Source organism: Chamaea fasciata, unplaced genomic scaffold, assembly GCF_029207755.1.
Source record: "Chamaea fasciata isolate MVZ Bird 193981 ecotype frontalis unplaced genomic scaffold, bChaFas1.0.hap1 SCAF_6, whole genome shotgun sequence".
NCBI classification, from domain to species: Eukaryota; Metazoa; Chordata; class Aves; order Passeriformes; family Sylviidae; genus Chamaea; species Chamaea fasciata.
The window spans coordinates 23,212,740-23,240,022 of NW_027094091.1; the positions used below are offsets into that span (position 1 = coordinate 23,212,740).

The 27,283-nt window shown below is 38.9% G+C and overlaps 1 protein-coding gene across 10 annotated transcripts in view; it reads right to left on the minus strand.

Moving 5' to 3' along the window:
* APBB2 (amyloid beta precursor protein binding family B member 2) overlaps positions 1 to 27,283 on the minus strand; it is a 165,942-nt gene that overhangs the window by 35,981 nt on the left and 102,678 nt on the right. For 8 of the 10 annotated variants that reach the window (XM_066185651.1, XM_066185652.1, XM_066185656.1 and 5 more), the window contains 5 exons: positions 22,362 to 22,424; positions 21,840 to 21,925; positions 21,657 to 21,717; positions 7,856 to 8,002; positions 3,455 to 3,582 (listed from right to left, as the gene is read on the minus strand). In XM_066185651.1, coding sequence (XP_066041748.1) covers positions 3,455 to 3,582; positions 7,856 to 8,002; positions 21,657 to 21,717; positions 21,840 to 21,925; positions 22,362 to 22,424 — 485 coding nt within the window. The remainder of the gene's footprint in view (positions 1 to 3,454; positions 3,583 to 7,855; positions 8,003 to 21,656; positions 21,718 to 21,839; positions 21,926 to 22,361; positions 22,425 to 27,283) is intronic. The other 2 variants (XM_066185661.1, XM_066185660.1) reach the window with 1 other exon arrangement.

The following is a 27,283-nucleotide window of genomic DNA, read 5'->3' on the forward strand; positions in this document are numbered from 1 at the left end:
GTTTAATACCTGAACACAATATATATTAAAATTTAATAAACAATTTTTTGCTGTCCCTTACAGCAACTGGTCAAGAAATGTCATGCTCTCTAGAAACATGAAATGTTCACTCTGAACACAGAAAAGCCTACTCCCACTGCTGACAGTAGAAACATGAGAAAAAATTAGTTTATTTCCTCTGCCAGTTTCTCTGTATTGTCAGCGTCATGTATAAAACTTCCTTTCAGGAAAACAGTTGAGAAAGTGGCTACTTTTTATGATCAAAAGGAAGAACTGGGTTTGAGGGATTCTTGTTGCTTGTATTTTTAAAATTGGACATGTACTTCTCTCACATATTCCATATCTAAACACTTTTTTCTTAATAGAGACGTAAGTTTCTGCAGCAGTCCTAGCAGAACTGCAATTCGTCTTTGGCCCCCAGACATGGCATGAAAAAGGACAGGAGTGGGATCAGAGATTTCCTCTCTTGCACGTAGCTTTTGGTAAATGTTGTGATGTGCCACAGCAGGTCAGAGCAGACAGAGTGACCTGTGCACACGCAACCTTTCCCAACAAATCCTGCCCTATTGGTAGGGCTTATGTTCATCTAGGAGAGTCTGCTATTGCCTCCCACCCCCAGATACATCTCGCCAAAAGCATACAATGTTATTGGTGCCACATGATTGCAAAAGGTACATTTCTCTTAAATGTTTCCAAAAAAACATCCATGACCAGTTCTATCTTTAGGAAAAGTGGGTACCCAGCTTGAAGAAATATGATTCATTATCTTACTTTATAAAGAACATAATGGAATGATTTTATTTCACAAAGAAATGTAAGTATTTGGGAAAAGAACTGTAAATGCTTTAAAAAAAATTAATGAAAATCAAAGCTGGCATCCTTTACTCTATAAAGCTGTGTTACATTTAGGTGCTCCTTAAAACGCTCTATTTATTTTCTGACCGAAGCAAGGTACTACAAAAACTGACTTGAAGAGAAATGTGCAATGCACCCATTTTCTAATGCAAACAAAGAACTCTAATGGTTTATTCATTAAAACCTTTTTACTTCCCAGTATTTCAAACTGGATTTGCCCCTTTTATATCTCTTAAAAATCTGTACCCATGGAAGCGAAAAACAGTTAGCCCATGCCCAGCCTACTATCAGTCATTTATAAGAGTAAAAAATTAGAAACCTTTAGTCACCTAAAAAATTAATCACCTTCCCTTTCAGAAATTTAGCCACTGGCAATCAGAAACCTTCAGGAAGATAAGACAAGTCTCATGAAATCTTTTACCAGGAAAGATTTTTCATGTTTGAAATTACATTTCCTATCAAAAGTTGGAGACGAAAAACCCCAGACCCCCACTATTGCAAATATCTTGACAATCACCGAACGGCTTGGGCTGGAAGGGACCTCAAAGATCACCTAGTTCCAAGTCCCCTGCCTTAGGCAGGGACACCTTCTACCAGACCAGGTTGCTTAGAGCTCCATCCAACCTGGCCTTGAACCCTCCCAGGGACTGGGGCATCCACAGCTTCTCTGGGCGACCCATTCCAGTGCCTTACCACCCTCATAGTAAAGAATTTCTTCCTGAGATGTAATTTAAACCTACTCTTTTCCAGTTTGAAACAGTTCTCCCTTGACCTGTCACTACATGCTCTTGTAAATTTTCTCTCCGCATCTTTCCTGTAAGTTCCCTTCTGGTACTGAAAGGTCACAATTGGGTCACCCTGAAGCCTTTTCTTTTCCAGGCTGAACAATCCCAGTTCTCTCAGCCTTTCCTCATAAGAGAGGTGCTCCATCCCTCTAATCAACTTGGTGGCCCTCGTCCAACAGGTCCATGTCCTTCCTGTGCTGAGACCCCAGAGCTGGATGCAGCACTGCAGGTGGGGTCTCACCAGAGCAGAGCAGAGGGGCAGAATCCCCTCCCTGGCCCTGCTGCCCACTGGGCTCTGGATGCAGCCCAGGACACGTTTGGCTTTCTGGGCTGTGAGTGCCCATGGCTGGGTCATGTCCAGCCTCTCACCCAGCAGCACCCCCAAATGCTTTTTACACAGGGCTGCCCTGGATCTGTTCATCTCCAACCTGTGTTGATACTGGGGGTGGTCCCAGCACTGATGCAGCACCCTGCACTTGGTTTTGTTACACCTCACAAGTTTTCCATGTCCCCACTTCTTGAGTCTGTCCAGGTCCCTTTGGACGGCATTTCACCCTTCAGGAGTATCAGCTGCACCACTCAGCTTGGTGTCATCAGCAAATTTGCTGAGGGTGTATTTGGTCCCTTCATCTATGTCCTTAATGAAGATATTAAGTAACACTGGCCCCAACATAGATCCCTGGGAGGCACCACTTATTACTGATGTCCACTGGGACTCTGAGCCATTGACCACTACCCTCTGGATGTAACTATCCAACCACTTTCATATCCGTCTAACAGTGCACTCATCAAATCCATCTCTCTCCAATTTAGAAAGAGGAACGTAATGGGAGACTGTGTCAAAAGCCTTACAGAAGTCCAGATAAACGAGATCAGCAACCCTTCCCCTGTCCAGTGATGTGGGTACTCCATCACAGCCGGTATTGGTCATGCAGGACTTATCTAACATTATCAAACATGGACACAAAAAGATAAGCTTGCTAGTGTTACTCAATCCTCACTATCCTTGTGTCAGGATGGGTTCTGTCCTAAGATCCTGGTCTTTCTTGATGCAAATGGCAATGTTTTCACTACATCAATCAGACTGGGAGACAGCTCACTGTCCTGCTCCAAAAAAGTCACTTTCACAACCCTGTTTCCACAGCAATGTTACATGACAAACAAGAATGCTACCAAAAGATCAGTCAGGAAGGAAACCTAAGGAAAGACTGCTTCCAGGGCAGGCAGGCCTTTAGCACACACTCCTGGTTGCTCCCTACCACAAGGAACAACTTCAGCTCGCAGGCAGCACATTTCAGGGACAAACCTCAGTTTTCTGCAACACCCTTCGGGATTTTCTTACATCAAGAACCAGAAGTAATAGTAATGATTTAAACCCATTACTTTTCCGTCAATCCAACTTTTTCCTCCATCACATTAAATATCTCAAGAAAGCAGAAACACATGCATACAGTCAGAGCATTGGTAGTGAACCAGGAGGAAGACGTGCTTTCACATAGCCAGGGGAAACATACTATGAGACATATTTGAAAACATGCTTTTATACCCCAAAGTACTACATATATCTGAAACAAATCAATGTTACATGTGCAGTTTTATGCACCTGAGTTAATCTGAAAGGCTTGTTCAATGCGGATTTAACAAAACAGCACATAAGTGATACACTAGGAAAAGCAGAGAGTTTAAAAAGTAACACCAGCAACAAAAAGAAGAATTCACCCACCTTCTTATAGGCCCAGGGACAGAGTAATGTGCACTATGTATCAGCAGATTGAAATAGCACCAAGTCAAGACAGATAAGAGTGAACACTCACCGACCATTGTCACGCCCCACGCCCCAGACTCTGATGCTCACAATGGGCTGCGAGTGCAGAACTGTGCGGTCCATGGGATCAATCAGGTTCAGCATGTCATTTTCCAGTATAAGGTACATGTCTTTGCCCTGCAGTTCCAGATAAAGTACAATTAAACAGTACATCAACCCTCTCAAACTGGCTGGGCTCAAGGTGTTATGTCCGTGCTGTTCAGACTAGCTTCATCTTTACTCAAAGTTTTGGGTTGTTCCAAGACCAAATGAAAAAAAAACTTCATATACTTCTGGTGTGAAAAAGATCTAAGATGCTATCTTGCTACTATATTTTTAAACAATCCCAATGAAAAAAAGCTTTGATGTCTTTTAAATACAATTCATTCAGACCCAAACAACTGAGTTATTCAACAAGTTGTGTTTATCTGGTTTTCAGTAAATTCTTCCAAATATTTGAGAAGTCATGGTCTGTCCTCATAGTAAAACCTTATATCAAACCTGCACTTTTGAGGCAGAGTTCCTTCCTTCAAAGTGTTTTGTCTCCATAAACTTTAACCAATGGATCATGGAAACAGACAGCAATTTGTATGTGTCAAAGGATTTACTCTTTGAAGAAAGATTAAAAGGGAAAACCTAGGATTACGACCTGAATGTGAATTCTGATAGTGACTGCAGAATCTTGGAGCCAGGTCTCCTCCCCAGTTCTTCTGGCATGTAAGAACAAGGATAATGCTTTTTTCTCTTACAGGAAACAAATTTAAAGATGGTTTTCCTTTTGATGATAATTCACAAATGCTTATCTTCTCTTGACAGCATTTGTAATAGGTCTGCTGCCTCTTCTATCACATGTAATATCCCTCTTCTTGGAGGCTGAACACATACTCTTCAGACCACGAGATCCCACAGAAATGATCCTGGACCTACTGCTGAGCAGTAAGACAAGCTCCTGATGATCAGAAGGTGGAAACTATCAGCTAAATATAGAGTAATTTGTTTCCTCCCTTTTGTGCCAGAATCTATATGTGAACAGAAAGAATGGAAAGGGTCTGAATCCCTACTGACTAATGTTTCAAAACTGACATTTTTCTTCACCTCAGTGACACAGAAACCCTCTTCCCACTTGGTTACAGTGGCTCAAGTCGTTATGATGTCTAATCTTGTGTCTGTGTAAGAAATACATTTATGTCACACTGTGAGGGCTTTCTGCCACTGTTTGTAGGCAAGGCAGCAAGGGGCAGGCACTGTCCATCTCCTCTCCCAAACCAAGATCTCCTAACAGGGATTCCAAGGGAAGCTGTGACACAGAGCTGGCAGTGCAAATACCAAGAGGGATGTGGGAGAGGTAAGTGACACCTGGTATGAGCAAAGCCAACACAAGCATATTTTGACTGATGGAAAAAGCACATCTGTGGCTGAGATGCAAGGCTGGATACATAGGCTGCTCCTAGGGAAGCAGAAACAGACAAAGCTGTGATAGCCATGCAAAAAAATGGGGCAAACCAGCAGCACTGAGATGGTAGTGGCAGACAGAAAAAGAAACATCACAAAGAAAAAAAGGGAGAAATTTGCTTGGAGGTCAGAAGCAGTAAACAAATTGTGTGAAGAATGCTACCAAGTGTCACAAAGATTGCTTTTTGGACCCATTTTATACTTATATATTTGTTCTAGAAGGAAATTATTACAAGAAGGAAAAATATGTTATCCATGCAAAATACATTGGGATTAGAATAACAAAATGGTATCCAAATTAGCTGGGAAAAAATTGGAGAATGGGCAGATAAGCAACATAAGTCACAGGAAATTATCCTTGCAATGCTCAGGGGAATCACTCGTCTGCAGCCAGAAGCAATAAATTTTGCTAAATTTTGTTGCCTTATTATACAAAAGCTATTTTAGAGATGAAAGCACTGCATAGGTCAAAAAGAATTTAGACAGGCTAGGAGCTTGAACATAGGCTTTAATGTCTCAGACTGCTAAAGAGCTGCAGAGATCTGATGGTTTGAGATGACGAAGAGCCATGGAGGGAAAGTGAATAAAAGAGAGGCTCAATCCCAGCAGTTTTTCTGGAAATGTTATAGGCTGCAGTATATAGGCCAAGCAAGAAGACATCTTTTTCATGTAAGTGATATTGTAATGTACAGAAATATAATTCATGGCAAAAGAGCAACACAAACAGATGAACAGAGTTCTTTTTAGATTTTACAGTACAGTAAAAGTTCAAAATTTATAGGTAATTTCTTTTGGAGCAAAGGGCATGAAATCACACATTAAAGCCACTAACAAAGCTTCTGCAGGGTCAGGATTTTACCCAGGGTGTGTGAGGTTTTGTGGTTTGTTTTACAGATTTTTAAATCATGAAAACTTGGGGCTAGTCCTAACCCAAATTTCACTTTCATTACATTCTAGCTCAAGTAAATCTTTAGGCAATCTTAAAACTCCTACGTGCAGTCATTTAGCTTCATAATAGATTCCTGCTGTAATTGCTCCATCTGATACATCAGTGATGGAGTATAATTATTTTAGGTTCCTCTCTAAAACTGCCTCTTCTAATCACTCTCAAAGCCTTACAGTGCAGGCAGGAAAATACGGTTGGATGTAATGAACTCTTAAAATCAGGAAGATGATTTACTTCAGGAGTCACCTATTCAAGCAGAGTGTCTCTATTGTTTTGTCAGGCTGATTTTTTTTTTAAGGATACTACTCTTAATTTAAACATCCATTCAAGAGGACCAAAATTTTCACCAGCTTGGCTTGAAAACCTGCAAGGGTTTCCAACAAAGAACAAGGGGACTGACAGAGAGAAATACAAAAAAATGTGAACATTAACTCTTAAATCATGAGAGTTCAAAGTAAACAATATATTTCAAGTTGATCAAAGTATTGAAAAACGGATGAGATTACACACATATAAAGATACTGGGTTTTTTTTCTCTCCTAGGGTCAGCAGTAAGTCCAAGGTCTATGACTGATACCTATCTAATTGTTTGTCTAGATATATTATCTAAATAAAACTGTTCCCAGGTGTAAGAAAAAAAGGAAAACAATATTATTTTGTTCATTTATACATACAATATATTTTTCTTACATATAAAAATCCTTCTGAAATTATTTTAAATAGATACAACACTATGAATGTGTTCCTTTAAACATAATATCAACTTTTAAGGGCACTTTCTCCCAGTTGTTCCCCTGTAGCATCTTGGCATTACTGTGGTCATAGTCAGGATGGTGGACTCAAGCCATGGACTGCAACAATAACTTGGGAGACCGAATGCTATTTTTCCTGAAAATTTTACTGAAATACAGACAAGTTTTTCTTTGGATTTTTTTTTTTGTTTGGCAGTCTCATTTTTCTTAGATTGCACAAGTTGCAACATTCACTCTTTCGTCACTTTCGTGTTCAAATCTTGTGTGGCCAATCCTCAATAGCGCAACCCTTCTGAAAATATGTCAGGAGAGAGGTAGAAAATAAGATTTGGCAGAATTTTAAACTGTTCCATGAACAGTCAAATAACAAAGATGTTTTACTGTAGCTTTGTCTCCTGTGCCCTCTGTATGTCCCACCTTTTCCCTTCTTGTTTCACCTACTGATGCCTCAACATCTTCCACTTCTTCACCTGTCCCCAGCACACCTATTTTCCACATCACAAAACCCAAGGCTCCCTTCAGTTTTCCCCACGTTCCCATAGCGTTATCCTCTCTTTGCTGCCAACTCAGAAAGGAGCACAGAGCAACCGTGGTTCAGTCGACAAAGGCACACTGACCCTTCAGCAAACCAAGAAAGAGGAAATCTGAGCTCTTTTTCCCTCAGTGTGTGGGAATCTGGCATCCTTCAAAACTGGATGACACTGGTGCAGAGATTCAAGAGTTATTGGAGAGGAGCCAACAGACAGACTGATAACATATAATTAATTTCCTTCTGAAACACAGATAAAATAATCATCGTAAAATAAACCATCTGTCCATTGGTTCCAGTCTTCTCATATATTTCAGAACCACAACCCTGCTGGTGTGGGTTTCCTTAAAGCCCTTCGTCATTCTGAAACCTTTGAAAATGCTGTTACAAATCTGCACTTTCAGACCTCTGGTCAGGAGGAAGACTTACACTGAATTTCAACATTCTGGCCTTTGTGTTCCCAGCAATGCCATTGGACAGGTGTGTACTTGCACAGATGAAACAAAAAAAAGCGACCTCTTCATGGCATCTGCGGTCCTGAGCAGTCCTGTTTGTTGACAAAAAAGTCAACTTTTTCCCTGAACCCTTTTATGCATTTGGCAGTGCCAGGCTGAAGTGGTGAAATCCCAAACACAGAACATGGACATGGTTGTCTACAGAATTGTTCCTTTGAGATGTTTTATGATGCAAGAGGGACGTTCCAAGAAGAGGAGAAGTTCCCACTGTTCTTACCTCTCCCCATATGCCAACAGTGTCTCTGATGTCATTTTTACAGTAAGAGAGCTGTCTGATGCAATTGTTCACAGCAACACTGCTCTTTCCAGGAGCCAGATCTTCTTCTGCCATTTCTACCCAGCCCAGAGATCGCACAGCAAAGCACTAAAAATAAACCAAAAAACATCTGTCATACAACAGAAACTAGGCAGTTACGGTTAAAGGTCTCCATCTAGAATGGGAAAAAAAAATAAGGCCTTGTAGATGGGCTTATGCTCAAAGATAAGTAAATGAAAATATAATTTGTTGTGGTAGTTTGGGAAGTTCAAGAACCAATTAATGACTAGGCATGAAAACTGGCATGAATGGCAAGGTGAAAACATTCAAAGAACAGAAAAGAATACATGACTTGCTATAAAAGGTGTCTGTGGAGGTAACACTAATGCCTTCCAATAAAATAATTTTGTTAACATAAAGGAGGAAGCGAGAGAGCAGTAAATATTAGGATGCACACAAATATAAAAACAGTAAAGGAAAAAGCACAACTAGCTATAGATTGAAATTTTGTAGAATTGTAGAACTGAAATTTTAGCTAGAATCTAGAGCTAACTGAAAAGAATGAAAACACAACTGGATTATGTCTCTTGTGAGATATCTACTGTCTGGCTTTTAACCAGAAAATTACACTTTTTCGTGGATTACAGCAATCACTTCAATAGTGAGTTTACCTATGGTAGCAAACAATAACAAATTCAGAGCTAAGAAGAAGGTATGCTATCATAAGAGGAAAGTTGGCTTTTTTGAGAAGAAATTTAAAATTACCTTTAAAATAAAACACTTTAATTATACATTTTTTAGCAGGAAGATGTTAAGCCAACCAGAGGACTCAGTTGGCCGAACAAGCCAAGGCAACATTTTTTTGCACATACGGTACTTTCTGCAAACAAAACAAAATGGAAGAAATTGAATGGCACCATCTCTACCCTACACCTACAAAGGTAGAGAATAAAAAGTGTTAATTCTGAAAAAACAAAAAAACCTGCTCCTTTGCTCTCAGGAATTATGGTGGGAGAAATACAGACCTCACACTAAGTCAATAGGAGTTTGTCTACAAGACCAAGGCTTCTTCCAGAGAACATTACAGGTGTCACACCTCAAACTACGGGTGTACCGCCAGCAATGGGCACAACAGGCTGACTGTTGTACCTCCTGGCCAGACACCACAAATGCTTTAGATGGTCCCTAAAGGTTCAGCAAGAGTAGACCAACATTCATGGTTGAGCAGTGCTGCTTTGTGCCACACAGCTTTCTCTGCTGTCGGCAGCATCCTGCGGGTCCTCGGGAAAGCAGACAATGATCCTGGGAGCTGCTGGAAGGAAGGCAGCTCCTGGTGACTGCTGGGAGCCCTGCTCCCTCCAGCAGCACACTGCCACACAGCCCAGGAGCTGAAAGAGCAGGCCCATGCTGCAGTTACCAATCCTTCTTAAGATGCAGCAAATAAATCAGCTTCAGAGCTCAAAAGCCGAATATTCACTTTCCACCTTCCAAAATCTGCTGTGAAGTCAGAGGGTTGATCAAGCTCACACACCATCACTGGTGTGCCGTTTGGGAACAACTGCCCTCAAAAAAAACCCACCCCAAAACACCAAGGTATTTTAAATATGCATGATATGTCAACTTCGGCAAACTAAGGGAAGAATAAAATTCACCAGTGGATAAAAAGATCAATGAGTTACTCTCTTCCTTTAAAACTTCTCTCCACCCTCAGACTTCTTTGAGTTTGCACAATGCATTCATCCAGGCTCACTCCACCAAGCAGGAAAACCAGCCTAAGAGCCTGCTTCCTGTACCTCTGGCACCCACTCCAATGATGCATCTTATCTCAGGTATCAGACAGCAAACACACTCTGCAATTGCATAAAACCATTTAATGAGTGTAGGTAAAAAAATTAAAGCCTTTCATGCCTCCAGGTTTTTTGTGGATTTTTTTTTGTTTGTTTTGTTTTGTTTTGTTTTGCAAACAAGGGAAAATTCTCCCACATTGCTGCTTCCTGACCCAGCTCTGCTGGAAACCCACGAAAGTGCTGACTTTCCATTCTAAAGGGCCATAAAGGAGAAGATGAAAGAGGAGGAAAAGGAGGGGTCAATACTCAGGGGTGCTCTTCACTTCAGGGCTACACAAGATACTTAAAAAAACATTTTTTAGCAATTATTAAGGTGGTCTAATCTTAAGATTGCAGAATTGTTTCAGGCACATCAGATGCTCATGAATCTTGCTAAAAGTGCTGCTATAACCACTGGAGTATTAAATATTTATCTTTGCAAGCTTTAAAAATACTGATTTTTACTGTACCAGAAAAAAGGGTTTTTTTACAAGTATTTATTTAAATATTAAATTGAATAGCAGAACACTAGCAGAAACATTTTCTAAATCATAAGAGAGGTGAAGAACTACATATATACAATAAGCATACTGTTTCCTTGTTGCTCTTCACATCTCAACCACATCTGCAACTTGTTAGCTGCTTTATGAACACAAGGACAAATATGGAACCACAGAATGCTTTGGGTTGGAAAGGACCTTAAAGATTATCTAGTTCCAATCCCCCCGCTGTGGGCAGAGACACCTTTCACCAGACCAGATTGTTCAGAGGCCCCTCCAACCTATACAGTCCTTGCACTGAACCGAGTGTATCTTAAGAAGGCCGTAAAATGATGAAAGACTATATTCAACTTGACAGTAGGTAAATCTCTTATTAGCAAAGATGGTGAACTGTTTTGCTTTTTTTTTCGTTTTCCTGGCCTTTTTTTATTCTAGGTTTGAAATTCTCTGGTGGCAGCATCCACTGTGTTTATGCAGCCCACTGTCAGAACAATACAGTGAGGTGATTGCAACACCCTTCTCTACCCCACATATTACCCTCCATGCGAAGAATCTGGCTTCCTTCCCTGCTTCTATTTCCGCTTGGCGCTTCCAAGTGAGGCAGACATGAGAAAGCCTTGGCTTCTGGCACCTGACAAGTTTTCGTGTATTTCATGAGAAGCCCTTCACCATAATCCAAACAAAGTGCTTCAGAAAGGCTTCAGAGATCAAACCAATTTCCCAGAAACTCACTGCAAACAAAACCCTCTCAATAAACCCTAAAAAGATTCAACATTCTACTCACAAGGCAATGCACGGACCTCAGTATATATATAAAAGTAACGTTCTTCCGCTCAAAATACACCTAAAGACCAAAAACTTTGTATTTTGTGGTTAAGTGAACACATGTGCTGATGTGGCTCGGCAGACATAGTTGACCTCCACGTAGATTTTCAGAACTAGAAAATAGGACAACCCAGTAACATGTGACACGTACCAGGGTCCACTCAGTGTCAGTATAACAAAGTATATAAACACACACCTGTGGAGTGGGAGAGAGGTGGAAGTCTGAGCATGCATGTCTGCATGTCTGCCTTCTCTGCATATTGCCAGCAACTGGATTGTAAGAAATCCACTTTGTGCTTTATTGTTGGTTGCTTTTTTCCTCTTTCCTTATTTGACATAGAGATTCACTTCTCTTAAAAAAAAAAAAAAGCACAAAACGCAGCAGAAACAAACCATTTAGTGTCTCCAGTCAGATATGACCTAATTTTTAGAGCATGGCTGGCTGAATTAGGTGTGACAGCAGAATTTCTTACTACTCTAACACATTAACACAACATCATGGTTCCCTGCCTCCCACCAATGATACTGACAAGTCAAGAGACAAAGTGCTTCCTTTGACCCCGAAGAGCTTTGATAATGCACTCTATTGTCTTCTGGAACTAACACCTAGAGGCAAACCAAGGCAAGCTAAAAAACAGAGTGTAGCTTTTTTTCTTCAGTAAGAGTCTATGAACTCAGTAAAACCATCATTCCTGGCAATGCTAGTTTGTTATGCATGTCTACTTGAGGCTTGGGGATAACTTGTGGTAATTAATAATTATCGGCCAGTCATAATTTCAAAGTAATCCCAATGCCAACTTTTGTCTCACGGTAGTCTATTTTCTCTCTTAGAGAAGATTTTCTGTGCCTGGTCAGGCTGCCTGCTTGCCCCCAGACTCTTTTTCAAGAGCGGGCAAAGAAAAACAGGTTTGAAGAAAAACATAATAAGTTTATAAATACAGCAGGATGAAAGATATTTGGGAATGGTATACTGTGCTAACATTGCTATTTGGGACTGGGAAGATCAAAGATACCACCACAAATATTGCGTGGCTAAGAAAAGCAAATGAAAAAAATGTCTCTTAAACCATGGTAAGTCAATAATCTCATATTTTTATCTTGACTAGAGAATTCATATTTCCTGCCTGGCTACACAGGACATTGTGCAAAGAAATTACATAGAGGAAAAAAAATCCACCTTCTCACACAGTAGCCCATGAAAAGACAGGTGAACAAAAATGAAAACACAGGTATTGCTGGTCAGTCTTACAGTTCTGGGGAACCTATGTTTAAATAGTCGCAAATCCAATTAAGGTTTCAGGGTTAATAATCTGTAACCTAAGAACCAAACTCATAAATACTGTCATCTGAACTCTGTACAGATCAGTAAACCTCTCTTGCAGGGCAGTTCTGATCCAAAACATTGCCTAAAGCTGGGGAACTTTAGGATTGAAGAAATGAACAAACCACAGATCACACTTCTGCTCTTTGGCATTGCACACCCTCCACCACAGAGCAGGGTTCTGCTCTGCAGCAGCTTTTCCAAGAGGAACTCTGAAAGGAGCTTTGGCAGGGACACAGAATTGTGACAAAGTTCCAACCATAAAAAAACGCACATCTAGCTGTTGCCTCATGCAGTGCTAAGCACATAGCATTGAAGAAAATAAAAATAAAATAATCGAGAAAAACAAAGCAAATAAAATCCCCTCCAAAAAAGAGCACAAGAGATCAAGTGCACATGACTGATGGCAGAGTAGTATTGGAAACTGGATGGAACATAAAGGCATGGCTAGACAAAACCCCACTATCGGCTGAAAATTCATTAGAACATCTGTTTGAGAAGTGTAATAAGTCAGCTGAGACTCCACTATCTTCAGGCAGGGAAGAGCCAAATCTTTATTTTCACAACTCATTTTATACAGTTTTTACAGACCTCGTCTGCAACTTTAATTGGTTAATAGCTTTCTTGCCAATTACTCTATTGGTTAGTAAAAGGTATTTTATGTGTCTATCAAACCTCTCTATTCTTGTATTGTTTACATACTTTCTTTACTGATTCTCATGGGAACTTGCAAATTGCTTAACTACACTTAGAAGAGATGTAGGCTAGCTATTAATTTAATAGAGCAGGCCTGATTTTATGAGGCCTTTCTTTTATAATTCTTCTACCTGTCATGACAAAGAACAACAAACTAATGTACATTACAAGGCCACAGACAGATTGCTTTTCATATAACACAGCTGTTGGCAGCCACTACGAACACATCTGTATTAAGAGTATGTTTGCCTTGATGCTTTGAATCTGTTCTTATTTCTTCTCTACTTCCAAGCCCACAGGACTTGGTTTTAAGCAGTTTCCCCTTGTTTCCTTGTATATTTTTTCTTTTTAAAGGTTATATCTCCTTGCAGACATACGTAAATCACTACAATTTTTAATAAGGCCTTTTATCACACAGACCACTGAGCAGGTTTGTGCCTGAGACACAGCATGTAGGTCACATAATTAACCATTTATTATGCAGCCAACATAACCTTCGAAATTTCACTTGTGTTTTCTTTGATAGTTTGAAAATTAAAAAAAACTATCATATTATTTTATGTTTTGGAAGATCAATTATCATAACATATTATCTTTCTATTCTGAGGAAGAAATACGCTCCAGTATATTTGCCTGCTACATAGCAAGAAAGATTACATTGATTTCAGATAAAAATACTGGAGAAGATCAAAGATAGAGTAACAAGAGAAAAAAAAGAACTTATGCAATTAATGAACAAGCACTTTCATTTAATTGACACGAAGAGACTGCAGTGCATCTACTTTCTCACAGAAATACTCCCAGATGTCACATAAAAGTTTTTAGCTACAAAAAAATTCAAAATGCCTTATCAAAAACATACTAGTAAGACTTTTCAACATCTCCAGCTTCCTGTTGCAGTTCATCTTGTATTACTTGAATTACTGAAAATGCACACGAAAAACAAAAATAGCACAGAAATACTCATGTCACAACAGAATTCAGAAATCACTAATAAATGCTATTTCAGGCAGATGATTATAAACTAAACTCCCCCAGAATTAAATATGGGGACTTTACAAATACTATAAAATAACCTTTATAATAAATTACATCTTTAGAGGAGGTCAGTATCAAATTTTCTGCTCTCGCAGCCCCTTATTCATTCTCCAAGCCACTACAGTCTCATTTTTCCAGACCTGCAGACTTCAATGTGTAGGATGACAAAAAGTCCCTCTCTTCTTTTGAGCTTAATACTTCTGTCTCAGTGGTTCCCCCTGGCTTACAGCCAGAGGTCAAATCTGCTCTATCAAGGCAAGAAAATGTTGCAGGAACATTGTGCTGGTTCAAGACTTTTTAAAATCCAGTCATCCGAGCAAAAAATAAAATGGACACTACTACTCTCTACTAACACCCCCTTCTGAAGAAGAAATTAAAATCACATTCTTTCCCCCAGTCTTCACAGCCCAAACAGGTTTTCACTTTAGATGCTTTAGAGATAGCTTGACTTCAGATCCTAAAAGGATGGGTTTATGCACTTTGCTTTGAGCTAAGGCTGGTTAGGTCTTTTTTTTAATGTAGTGAAATAAAATCTGTGCTTCCTCATTTGAGAAAAAGCAGTCATATTTTTCACTAGAAACTAATAAAGGACGTTCAAATTCAGGTCTATCTTGCAGAGTAACTGAGCTGTTAGGATAACTCAAGCAGATTTCACTATTCACTCACATACATGACCCCAACAAACATACATATATGCTTTGTCAGAAGAGACAAGCCCTGCAGGAGTTTACAGAGCATAAAAGAATGTGTGCATTTATTTCTTTAAAACTAATGCTCTGCACTTGTTAACTTTAACCTTAAATGCTGTGCTTTCCCAATGCAGGCTGTTCTTCAGGCTGACAGATCTAAGTGCTTCTAGTGCCACCACAGCAGTACTTTATTTAGTACAGTGGTGCATAATTTCAAAGGGAATAATCAAATCTTAAAAATCCCATCAAAATGCACAAAGAAACAAAAAACCCCTGAGGAGCTCCCAACCTTTAAGTGAACTCTTCAGCTTATGAATCAATGGAGAAAAACCTTCCAGCTTCACTAAAGTCAGAATTTCATGTCTCTTTAGAAGCAACATTATTACAAGTAATTTGATTTCTGCAGAAATTATGTTTACAACAGGATCCAAACTCAATGAAGTTAAATCACTATTCATCAATTCCCACTTTTCAAAAAAGACTCAAATCAGCATGAATCCAGAGTCCAAAAATCTTGAGCCCTGCTGGACCTCCTACATTTGAGGACCCATTTACTGTTTCGCTGTCTCCTTGAAGCACCATGGAGTCATCATTTCCAAACATATGGAATAATGCATAACTGTGCAACATGGCACTATGATGGATGGAACATCTCACACTTTTACATCTCTTAAGAGATAAATATTATCCCTTTTCTCTTGGATGAAATGCAGAAAATTTTGACAAAGAAAACTTCTCATTTTTTTTAAATTGAAATTTAGAAATAGAACTAAAAATAAATATATATGGTGGCTAGAGCTATCTAAATATTGCTCTGTCATTCAACTCAATGTTCCACTTCAATTGCTTTATAAATGAACTTCCTCCATACATGCACCTTTTAGCTAGTCCACGACAGACAAACAACTCACCAAGTTTGTATCATGCTGGTTTCAAAACGTGTATGTGCAATATATAACATAAATAAATACACATATCTTTATATACACATAAATACAAACAGCACTTTTTTTTCATTAAAAATCCATGCCATGGAATGGTAAACACTGTAACATTTCAAACTAGAACAAGCTATTTCCCTGAGCTGCCCTAAACTGGCAAGGTAATGTAAATAATTGAAGAGAAATACAAAAATATCCGTCAGTTCATTTTGTAGCAATATGATGAACAGACATTCAAGAGGCAATTCACAATCCACAGGCCATTCTATAGCTGAAGTTGACAGAAGCTACATAGATTGTTTTGGAGGTGAAATAGTTGGTCTCAAGTGGGGAGTTTGAAGGGTTGCAAGCTGTGATTACCTCTGCACTAGCAGAGATGCTGGTGAGCTGACAGTGAGGTCTGCCAGCAGTATCAGCCCAGGCCGTGCTGAACTGGGAGCTGCTTGCTGACAGAATCCATTGCTCTGCAGAACAGCCACAGAAAATTTTTGCCTGTGGCACATGAGTATGATGAGCTGCTGCTTCTCCCAGTTTCTGTCCATTCCTGAGGGTTCCTTCAACAACCACACACAAAGTACTGCTGGCCCATGAAAGGTTTACTGTGTTGCACCATAAAACAGTAAATAAACTGTGATTTAAAACTACTAAAATAAGCAACATTAAAATATTAGAAAGTGAAGATTCTTCAAAAAAAAAAATTGCTTAGATCAGCAGCCTGGGGTGTTCTGTGTTCTACTGAACCACCACAGTTTGTTATATGGTTGTACACAGCAAGATGCTGTACACAGACTCCAGCCAAGAAAAACTGGACTGTGCACCTCCATGAGAAAAGTACTGAAGATGACACTGGCACTTTGACCTAGTGAAGCAATAGGAACTACCACCATGGAAGAAAAAACATCATTTAAAAAACCAAAATTAAAAAATAGGTATATTCATATTTTCTCAAACATAGCCAGCACTTCCTAGTATCCCATGCCTGAGAGGCCACAGCAGCACACTGGGTGTCCCACAGTTGCAATTCCAGAGGCAAGGCAGCCTCCAGTGTCACTTCACCTGACTGGCAACCAGGGAAGCTGCCTCCCCACAAGGACAGTAATCACTGGCATGCACCTAAACTGTCCACACAACCTGGCCACTCATGGCAAAGGCAGTAATTGTTCCAAGGGCAAAGCATGACCCACACAGCTCCCACCTGCATGATTCAACCTCCTGTAACGCATTTGGCATCTATGTTCTTACTACCCCGACAATAATTCCTGGTCAAAACATCTGTGGCAGACACAGACACTGTCAATACTAGAACTTTACTGGCCATGAAGATATTTTGTTTTGATTTGAAACAAAGGTGTTCCTAGGATTTATCTTCTCTTTTCCCAATCCTGCAGAAATCTCACAGCGCAGTGCATACCTTCTGTACAGTGTATCTTAACAAAACAAATCCTGATAATGCCCCCAAATTCAAGACCTAATTCTTGCATTACAAACCTGGTAAAAAACGGTAAATATTCAAGCAGCTTCCATTCTCTTTCACATGAGGAATGGCTTTGTGATGTGTTTTTCTAAGGGAGACTACAAGTAAAATCTCTCCTCTACATGCCTCCTACTGTTTAGGCACTCATGTCCTGATTGTGCATATTAGGTTCACAGCTAATTAGATCCCAGAGATATATTGGATTCCTAGGAATGAAAGACATGTAATATTTTGAAGGATCTCATTATATTCTTGAATGGCTTGAAAAATTAAGCTACATTATCCCAGATATTTATATTTTACATGTAATATAACAAAAACCACACTGTAACTCTGTATGTCCTTATAAAGTAAATCCATGAGATTTGAAAAAATGCTACATCTCCCTCTGCCCTGAACTCATCTTCATACTTGATTAAACAAGACTCCATTTAGGAACAAGGTGGAAGCAAATATCCTCTAGATGGAAATTTGTATTATGAGGTACATCACATCACAATATTAGCAGTTTTTACCTAATGATACAACAGATGTCAATACTAATAACTACCATACACAGAGATAAATAAGCAAACACATTCTCTGAAAGGTCTAATGCGCTATATGAAAAAGACTATTTAAAAAATAAATCATTGAGGATATGTAATTTTAGTGCTTTAGTTGGCTATTTGTAGAACTGCTCTTGAAGTAGAACATTTTCAAGCACCTCTATCATTTTTACCTGCAGCATCTCTACAGATGGGAGGGTGCCTTAATGCTGCTAATGGGAAACAGCCAAATTCAGAAACAACAAACCAGTTTAGAAACAGCCATCCCATCACTCACCATTGCTACCCAGGAGCTGCAAAGGTGGAATGGTGAATTACAGTTGAATCAGTTTGTTAGTAAGACTAGCCACGGCAGAAAAAGCCCCCACAAAAAACACTTCAGAATAAACTTGAAATTAATACATGGGTTTATATATTGTGGCTCCCTTTTAAGAGTAAAGGAATGGGTACAAGATTTTTCTAGTGCTATTTCCTAGGGAATGAAAACAAAAGATTGTTTTGAAAGAAATAAATTACTAATCAAAAACCAAGCCAAAATACCACTTTAGAAGAGAAACTGTTGAAGATACCCCATTTCTCCTTTAGATTTAATCTACTTTTGTAAAGAGACTTAAGAAGGAATAAACTCCTCAAATTTAATTAATTGAAATTAATTGAATTGAGGCTTTCTGCAGCATTTTGTGAGCTCATGAGAAGACTGTAATGCAGCCTGAGGTGTACTGCTGGAAAATGCTGAATACTCCCTGCTTGCACCAAGAATTTTAGAAGCTACTCTGACTGTATGAAAAGAATAATTTCTTGGGATTGCTGGACATGGCAAAAGCTCCTCTCAGACTAAATTCATCTCCATCCCCAAGGATACATGTTGATTATTTACACATGATCCTGTGTCTAGGCAGTCCTGTATTTGCTTCTGGAAAAGACCAGAAGGAAGAAAAAACACAATGCCTCAAACACATACACCTGCTTCAATAATAAGAAAAGCAGCCAAGATATGAATATTAAATCTCTGGGGAACACATAGTATTTTGTAAAATTATTTTGACAGTGCTTAGGCAGATTATACTGATTTACAGGCCACTTTCACAACAGCCACAAGTCAGCTTACCAAAGGCCATCTGGTTAAACCCTAAAGCCCAGGTAATCCATAGAAATTCATTGCCAACTTGCTTTCCATGTCTCTAAATGTGTTTCCATTCACCTACATGTGAATCATTAATTTAAATACCTGTTATCAACATCTCCTGATGCTCTCTCTCTTAGATAAACTCTCATTGTCTTCCTTTGAGATCCAGAGCATTTACTGATTTCTAAAGTAGAAAACTGTCTTTTGGAGTAAATGCCTAGGACTTCCAAAGGTTTTAATACATTCTTCCCATTCTTAGACAACAGCACATTGCTAAAACTGCTCCAAATTGGTGAGGCTCAAAAAGTGAAGCATTGCTGAGCAGACTAATATGGATAAGGAATTTGAAAATCTGTGCTTGAAGACAAAAGGAGAGAATAAAGGCATGTCCAAATGTCAGGCCAAACAGGCCAATCTGGAAAAGGTTTTAGAGAAAATCAGTCACATGGGCTTTCCATTTTTCATCCATTCCTAGGTACAGTGACAGGATTTCCAGGAGGATCCATTTCTATATATGGACATAAGAAAAAAATTAGCACCTTTAGCACGTTTTTACATAGAGACATTGTATTTTATAACAATGAAAAAAAAAAGACAACCCAGAAGAATTTACAGTCTGGGATTGGTAAAAGCATCTTTTTCCTTCCTTGAAACTCAATTAGGGAGGCACACATTGCTCTATAAATTAACCAGGAAGGTTATGATCTGTCTCCTGAGAAGCACCAATTCAAAACTCATTTCTAGTAGCGCATGTTCCACATACAGAATTAGGATCCCCATCAAGCACAATGAGCCATCTCTTCAAGAGATTTCTACCAAAAGGAAGTACTGGAATCAAGAAGCTGGATGTAATAATTCTCCTCTTTCCACTTCTCCTTTATGACCTTCTGCAGACAATCTGACTGAGACACCACGGATACGAAACTATGAACTGCATCTTTTAAGCACATGATACATAGAGAAACATTTGTTCTTTACTGACAATTATGAATGCTTGAATGTGTTGCTGCATAAGTCACTTTTCTTACAACAATTACATGAATTATATTCCATGCTTTTCCCAAAACGGGCATTTTTGTGGCACTTCAATCTTAGTAGAAGTTGACACAGGCGAAAGACAACTACTACAGTTTTCCACAAGGTGGCACGATTCCCTTTATGAAATACAGCACCAAACATGCCCTAGAGAAGCTGTTTTTTCCACAAATGTACTGCCCACTGTCATGAATAGCTTTAAGATCTTTAATGAGCTAAAAAAACTTCCTTCTCTTGTGATGAAATGATGAAAAAGTATTTATCTGTGCTTGCTGCCACACAAAAGCGAGTTTCAATCAAAGAGAGTTAAGGCACATAATATGGCAGGGGAGAGCCTGAAGGGCTAAAAATATCTGATTTTTCCAAGTCATCAATTTCAAATCCTATCAGACTTCTTTCAGGTTCTCAATATTTGGGGTAAAATGGACTAGCAAGGAATCCACCTACCACATACCCCTCCCATCCATGTGAGAAATAAAGATCCCAGAGCATTTTCCACAGGTGAAGATTTTCCCTGCTGTTTTTGGACCACCTCCCATTCCTGTGACATATGGCCATAACTTGCCCTGTCCTTGGGGCAGAGTCAGATGCACTGGGCAGCTCTGCCCTCAGCCTCTGCTGATGCAAATCAAATACCATAAGGCCCATCATGAAAGGAACAACTCTATCATTCTCAGGACTGGAACCTAATGCTCCTCACTCCTTCAACTCCTTTTACTGTGCTCAGAATTTAGTGCTTGTCATTGTAATAAGCACAGCTGAAACCCTTGCTTTTAAACTACCAGCAGGCCAAGCAAAGTATGACCATTTACATCTGATTTAAACATCACAAGCAAAATAATCAAGATGACAAAGAAAATTTAGTGCCCTGATCAGTCTGTTTTCTCTCTCAAAATATATCATTAATGCTATTAAAATTATCAACTCTGTTGCATACATATTTGTTACTGCAAATAAGTAGCTTCTGACCCCGTCAGTTGCTGCAGCTGTATGGCACAGCCAAAATACCTTTTTAAATTACTTGGATTTTCAATTCTAGAGAATCATATACACCCTTAACAGTAAAAATGTAAAATTATCAACAAGACAAATCTGGAGATAGATAGGCAAGCATTCAAAACTTTCTGCTGCTCCTTTCTCCTCAAAACCCTTAGATTACAATAGTAAAAACTCTGATTTAATTATGGTGCTTCATCACATAATGGTCTAATTTTTCTCTAAAAACTGCATCCTCAAAGTAGGTTGCATTCTCTCTTCCAAAACATGAAGTTTCTTGTTCTAAAAGGTAACCTCCTCGTTAGGAGGTGTAAGTTGAAGCAGACATATAAAAAAGGAAGAGTACTTTAAAAAAGGACAAACCTAAAAACAAAGAGCAAATTCTATCACTGAATGCCCTGCAAGCCAACCAGAGAGAATAAAAAACAGAGCCCTCTCTCACACAGACACTCACTTAGTTGTGCAAGAGGAGTTATTGCAGTTGGACAGTAGAATCTTGAGCTCTAAAATCCAATTTCCCAGCTTATGTGATTTCAAAATAAGTCACACTTTCCTGACCCAACTGAATGAAGCTTTAGATCTGCAAATTCCTTTGATGGAATTAGTCTTGCATGGTCAATCCACATTGTGCCAAGAGGAGGGGGACACTGAATTTCAAAACCTTAGGAGACATTCTGCACCTTGCAGGTTTATGCTTACAAGTGCTAGATTTTTAATTGCTCTATCATTGTGGATCTTCATACAGACCTTGGCTTCTGGATCACTGTTGATGCTGCAAGAATCGTCATCATCAGATTGTGGACCATTTCTGTGACATAGGGGAAAAAAGAAAAGACAAAAAAACAAAATCACTCTTCAAATCACATGAAAATTACAGCACAACACAGAAGGGAGTTGGCCATTTCCCTGAGACTTCTGAAGTCATTGTACCTGAGCTTCAAAGAGGCATAGCGTAATGTTGCTCCTTCAAACTCTTTCAGACTTGGGTCTGGGTTCACAGTGGCTGCATGCAGGTCCTAGAGATAGAGGCAGTGCTATTAGTATAGTTTTAACACTATTAGAATAGTATCAAGTACACCATCATGTTATTTCTTATCTCAAAGGGAAATTAAATCCTCCCTGCAAAGAAGCGATAGTATTTCTGGCTGAAGTTGAGAAGAGGCATGCATATATATAGATATATATTTCTCAAGCTGCATTTCATTCAGTGCAGGCATCTTATTTGTTATATCATGGCAGTTGCCCTGCTAGTTTAGACTGAATCCATTCCAAGTGGAAAGATCAGAAGAGGCAGCATGTTTGTGAGCTAGACTTCCCTAGCAGTACCCCCACTCACTTTGGCCTAGGTTATGAATGACATTCATGGAAAAAATAAAAGGGGAAAACAGCCACTGCCATGCAAAAAACAAGGGTAATAGTAGTAAAGGTTCTAAAATCTGACAATATACTTGCCTTCCAAATGTCACTATTAATCTTTCCCCCATTCAGTACAGCAAAATCACTCCATGGCTGTTTCTAGACACATAATTATTCACACAGGAAGAAGCACATTGATAAAAAAAAAAAAAAGAAAAAAAAAGAAAAAGAAAAAAAAAACACAAGACACTGTTGTTAGCATTGATATTTACAGGATGGGTTAGGGAACAGATCACCTCAAACTTCAACTACTTACTCCACTATACCATGGCATTTGGAGGAAAGGGAAGAGAAGACATGCCTCTAACAGTTACTTACCAAAACAAATGATTGAAACAAGGAAAGTTAATATAAATTAGGAACAGACAATGAAATTACTCTTTAACTATGGTCTTAAAAGCAAGCAAAATGAATCTGAATATGAATGTTGGCCACAGCTGCTACAGCCTTTCATCAACAGCGATTAAGGGGAAAAATTAGGATTTCCATTTGATTGGCACTTTTGTTAAAAGACCCTAATGGTACTGGAACTAGAAATACTGAAACAAAAAATATATACAAGGATAAGATACATACAAGGAAAAAATCAAGTATTTCTAGAGAGAAAGCACAAGAAAAGGGCAAGGAAGGGAAGGAGGATTAGTAAGGAGTGCAGAGAGTTCTTGCTGAAAAAGTCTAGCAGCTTTTTTAAAAAACAACCGCAAACCAAACAAAGCACCCACCCTCTCATTGTCCATTCAAGTTTCTCAAAAATTTTCAGAGGTGTTCAGTGGCTCAATCAAGCAAGTAGCAGTGTGTTTAGCACTAAGCAACCTGAGGTTCAGGCTTTTCTGTAAAGCTTGAGAGGTACAGTTGATGCTGGAGTGCCTCTCTCCTCTGTTTCACCAAGACAGAATACCCACAGTCCTCAGTAAAAGCCGGGAGATTTGATTGCTGGGAGACTCAGAGCCACCTCTTTACAGCTTCACCAAATCAAGAGATCCTGAAATTAATTTCCCTTTTAAGATGAGCTCTGCTGGTCTGTCCAGCTCAGCTCCAAGGTGAAGTGGTACCCACTAATAAGGCCCAAATGTATTAATCTGCAGGATGGACTTCTCACCCCGGAAGCATTCTCAGTATATCCCCACTGGAGGTATTATTTTGTGAGAAACAACTCCCAGGAGTAACCCTTTCCTAATGTGCCTTTGAACTAATTGAGTTGTTACCTTTTCCTCCCAAGCCTCTTCTCTTTAATTACTAGCTGTAAGTGGTTATGTTGCCTACAGAAGAACTTCTAGAGGTATTCAAGACCTGGGATGGGTTCGATTATAAAAAGACACATCTACCATCACCAAATTCTGCTAGGATCTCAAAGAAGCTCTTACTGAAACTTAAGTACTACAGCCTTTTCTCTGCACAGGAAATGGGAAAGAGGCAACAAAATTCCTAAAATTTGGAAGAGAATGTTACAAAAGACAAGGTTTAAAAAGGAAGTAATTTGACAACACACAAGAGAAAAGAGGGATCTAAAACTAAGTCAAATTTAAACAGCTGTGCAAAACCAAAATACATTTTCATGCTTTTGAGGGGGAGGAAGGGAAGGAATGGTACAGGTTATTAATATTTAGCATTTATTAGCATTTTTGTTAAATCAGCAGGATTTTTGTATAATGCTTAGTCCATAATTGCTTTGGATTGAAATTTGATTCTCCTGTGAAAAAAAAAAATGCCTGCACTTCATGCAAAAGTAGGACATTTTCACATTATTTTCCTTTTTAAAACATTTTGCCATTTCTATGCACGACAACATCATTCTTCCCTACCCTTTTTTGTTTAATTCTGTGTTCAACAGTAATAACTGTTTTTCTTTATGCTAAATATCCAGAGTAAGCTACAACATAAAAATGGCTGACTTGATCTGTTCTTTGTTGACTGCTCTCAGCTGTGAGCCACATTCTACCAACTTCAGTATATTACATTATTTAAGAGACAGGGACACAATAAAATAAAATGAAGGAAAAAAAAGGAGGAAACAAGACAAAGGGTAAAAAGGTGTTACCCTGGGGGGTGGCAGGGGGGGTGGAAATGGTGTTTCTAAATGTTTGTTTGACAAACTCATAACCTGAGAGCCCAAATAAAATCATTTCAAGACTGGTACATGATGCTTTACAGACAAATGTAACTTAGATACAGTTTTCTAATGGAGTCATGGAAGCTAATTGGTTCATGCCAGTCTTCAATCCTAGATTATACTCTTTCACCTGCCTAAAACCTGTATTTCTCCCAACCTTTTCAGAATGAAGCAATACAAGTCCAGCAGAGGGGATGAGCTAAACCAGCCCTCTCAAAACACATTATCTTGAAGTACAGGCTTCCAGTAGCAATGAGGAAACCAGCAGTACACAGTTCACCTGGGCCCAGCTTGGAGGTGGAAGTTCTCCACCACAAGTGATGCTGCCAGTGGTAGTGCTGGGATAAAGGTATTTGGGAGCCCCTAGTCTAGACTGAATCCCCAATCTTCTGTGAAGTGTCAGATTGACCTTATCACAGACACCTGTATTACCCTTGCCCAGGGAGGAGCACTTGGGTGTGCAGCAGTGCAGTTAACAGGAACTGAAACAAATATCGCCTGCCACTGACTCGAAGATGATACAGTGCTGGCATGTACCAACTGCAGAGAGACTAAAACCCAAAAATTCACGATAGCTGACACTGTCAAATTGTTTCATTACCCCTATCTCTTAAACACACACTAGGACTTATTTCTCTCTGACTGCTCCGCACTGGGGTTCTGTAAGCATTCTTCCTCCACTTCCCTTTAACAAAGCTTGGCATCTGTGGTTTCAAGAAACTCAAGATTTTTTCTAACAGTTCTCACTATAATTCCAGCTATGCCTGGAGCCTCTGAAGCTGTTTCAGTATTTGGAAGTGGACAAAATCCTGAGCCCAATTAATGCACTTGTGTCGAACTCCAATACTGTAATTCTGGTGATATTGTATTGGAATGCTATCTTAATGACCACTGAGTCAAAAAGCCAGTACTGCTTCAATAACACCAGGATGCTTATTAATGAATGCAGAAACTGACAAAAAGCTTCTGTCTATATCTACAAGTAAAATAATTACATGATATCATACTAATACAAATTTTGGGGGTGTGCTTATTTTCTGTATTACCTTTTACAGCACAGTATATGATCTTGGTGCTGCCATAGATCTGTCTATGCACAAATCTTTGCTGGAACAAATTCCTTGCTGAATTAGAACTGCCATTTCAAACCTTAGGTGAGCTTACTATGTGCTCACATACATGTATGTCTTACTTAATACATCCATACTGTATTAAAATCTATGTTATTATAATTCATACATTTTGTACTCTCGTGACGCTGCTGAGAATTGATGACTATTATTCATAATTACAAACTATATTTCATTTAAAGCAAACAGAATCATGAAAGATTAAAAATACATGTAATGCATTACCAGCAGGTCTGAAATTTTAATTGCAAAGACACTTTAAACAGAAGTAGAAAAATATTTCAAATGAAAATACATCATTTTTCCTCTGCAGTTTACCAATCATACTGATTTCTGGGTTTTTGTGAAAACAATCTATAATTTACTAATTAAGGTCCCATTTTCTACATTCTAGAGTAAGAAAATTAATAGTGGTAAAGTTATATCCTTTACATGTACATTACAGGAATTTATACTAGAAGCTTGCGCAGTGCTTTACATTCAGCATTTCTGATTTTTTTCTTGTTTTCTACCAGAATCGTAACAGTTACAGCTCTTTCTCCATGAATCCACTCAGAAATTATTTCCAGTATGTACAGTATGAGAGCTTGACTGATGTAAACCGTAACTGAAATGTTGTGGTCAAGTTTGCAGACCTTATGAGTAGCACTTATAAACACCTGGGAACAACCTTTCTAAAATAACAAACAAGATTGTACATATTTAAGCCTACACAGGATAAAAGTTTCAGGGTCAAGATGGTAATACATACTTGCGTGTCCTCAACTCCTCTTAACTTTCATGTAAGTTAGTTTGTTGCATATATGAACAAAATCAAGAACAGAAAAAATGTTCTCTTTAAATGAATTAAAAACCAAAAAACCAAACCCCTAGGAACTGCCTGATCCAAAACTCAGAGCCAGTACAAAGACTTCCCTTGACAGAGCTCTGAATATTTTTCTTAAAATTCAGTACAAAAACAATTTATATCAGTATTGAATGCCATAGAAGTCTTCCCAGCATACTAAAACAAAGTGATTGTATTTCTTGAAGCATACTTTTCTTTATGACAATTGATCTTACTCTACTTACATGACACAAAATAAACCCTTGGATTGTGCCTGAAAGCATTATTTTAAAAGGCAGTACCACATACTGCTCTTTCAGCACATGTGGAGGACAGAGTTTGTCTCTTTCTGTTTCCAGTTAAAGCCTGACTGCAACACTGATAGATATTTGGTACTGGTAGGATATACAGAGACTTACACTTGAGAACACTACATGTTTATTCAGTAGAAACTACCCTGTACAGGAACTAGTGTCTCAAATGAAGACTCATATGTCTTTCGTGATACTCCTACCACATGAGCCAAAAAGAAGACGCAAACAAAGAGTCCAGCCAAAAGTCTTCTATCACATGCAAAAATTGTATGTATCCTGTATTCATATAATGCAGCAATGCTTCAGCTTATGCTACAGAGCTGCCAAAGTTTCACACTCATCAGGCACTGCCTGTCTAATTTATCAGAGACATGTCGGATTTCACCCTACACATCCAAAGTTTAGGGTGTTCCATCAGGCACCACCATTACAAAATGCCGTAGAGAATCGATACTTACGAGGTATTATCAACAAGTAGCTACACTTTGGGACATTATCAGGCCAGTTTAGCTAACAGCTAAACCTGCAAGTTCAAGAAGTTATTTCAATTTTCCTTATAATATGTAGCCCACAAGATG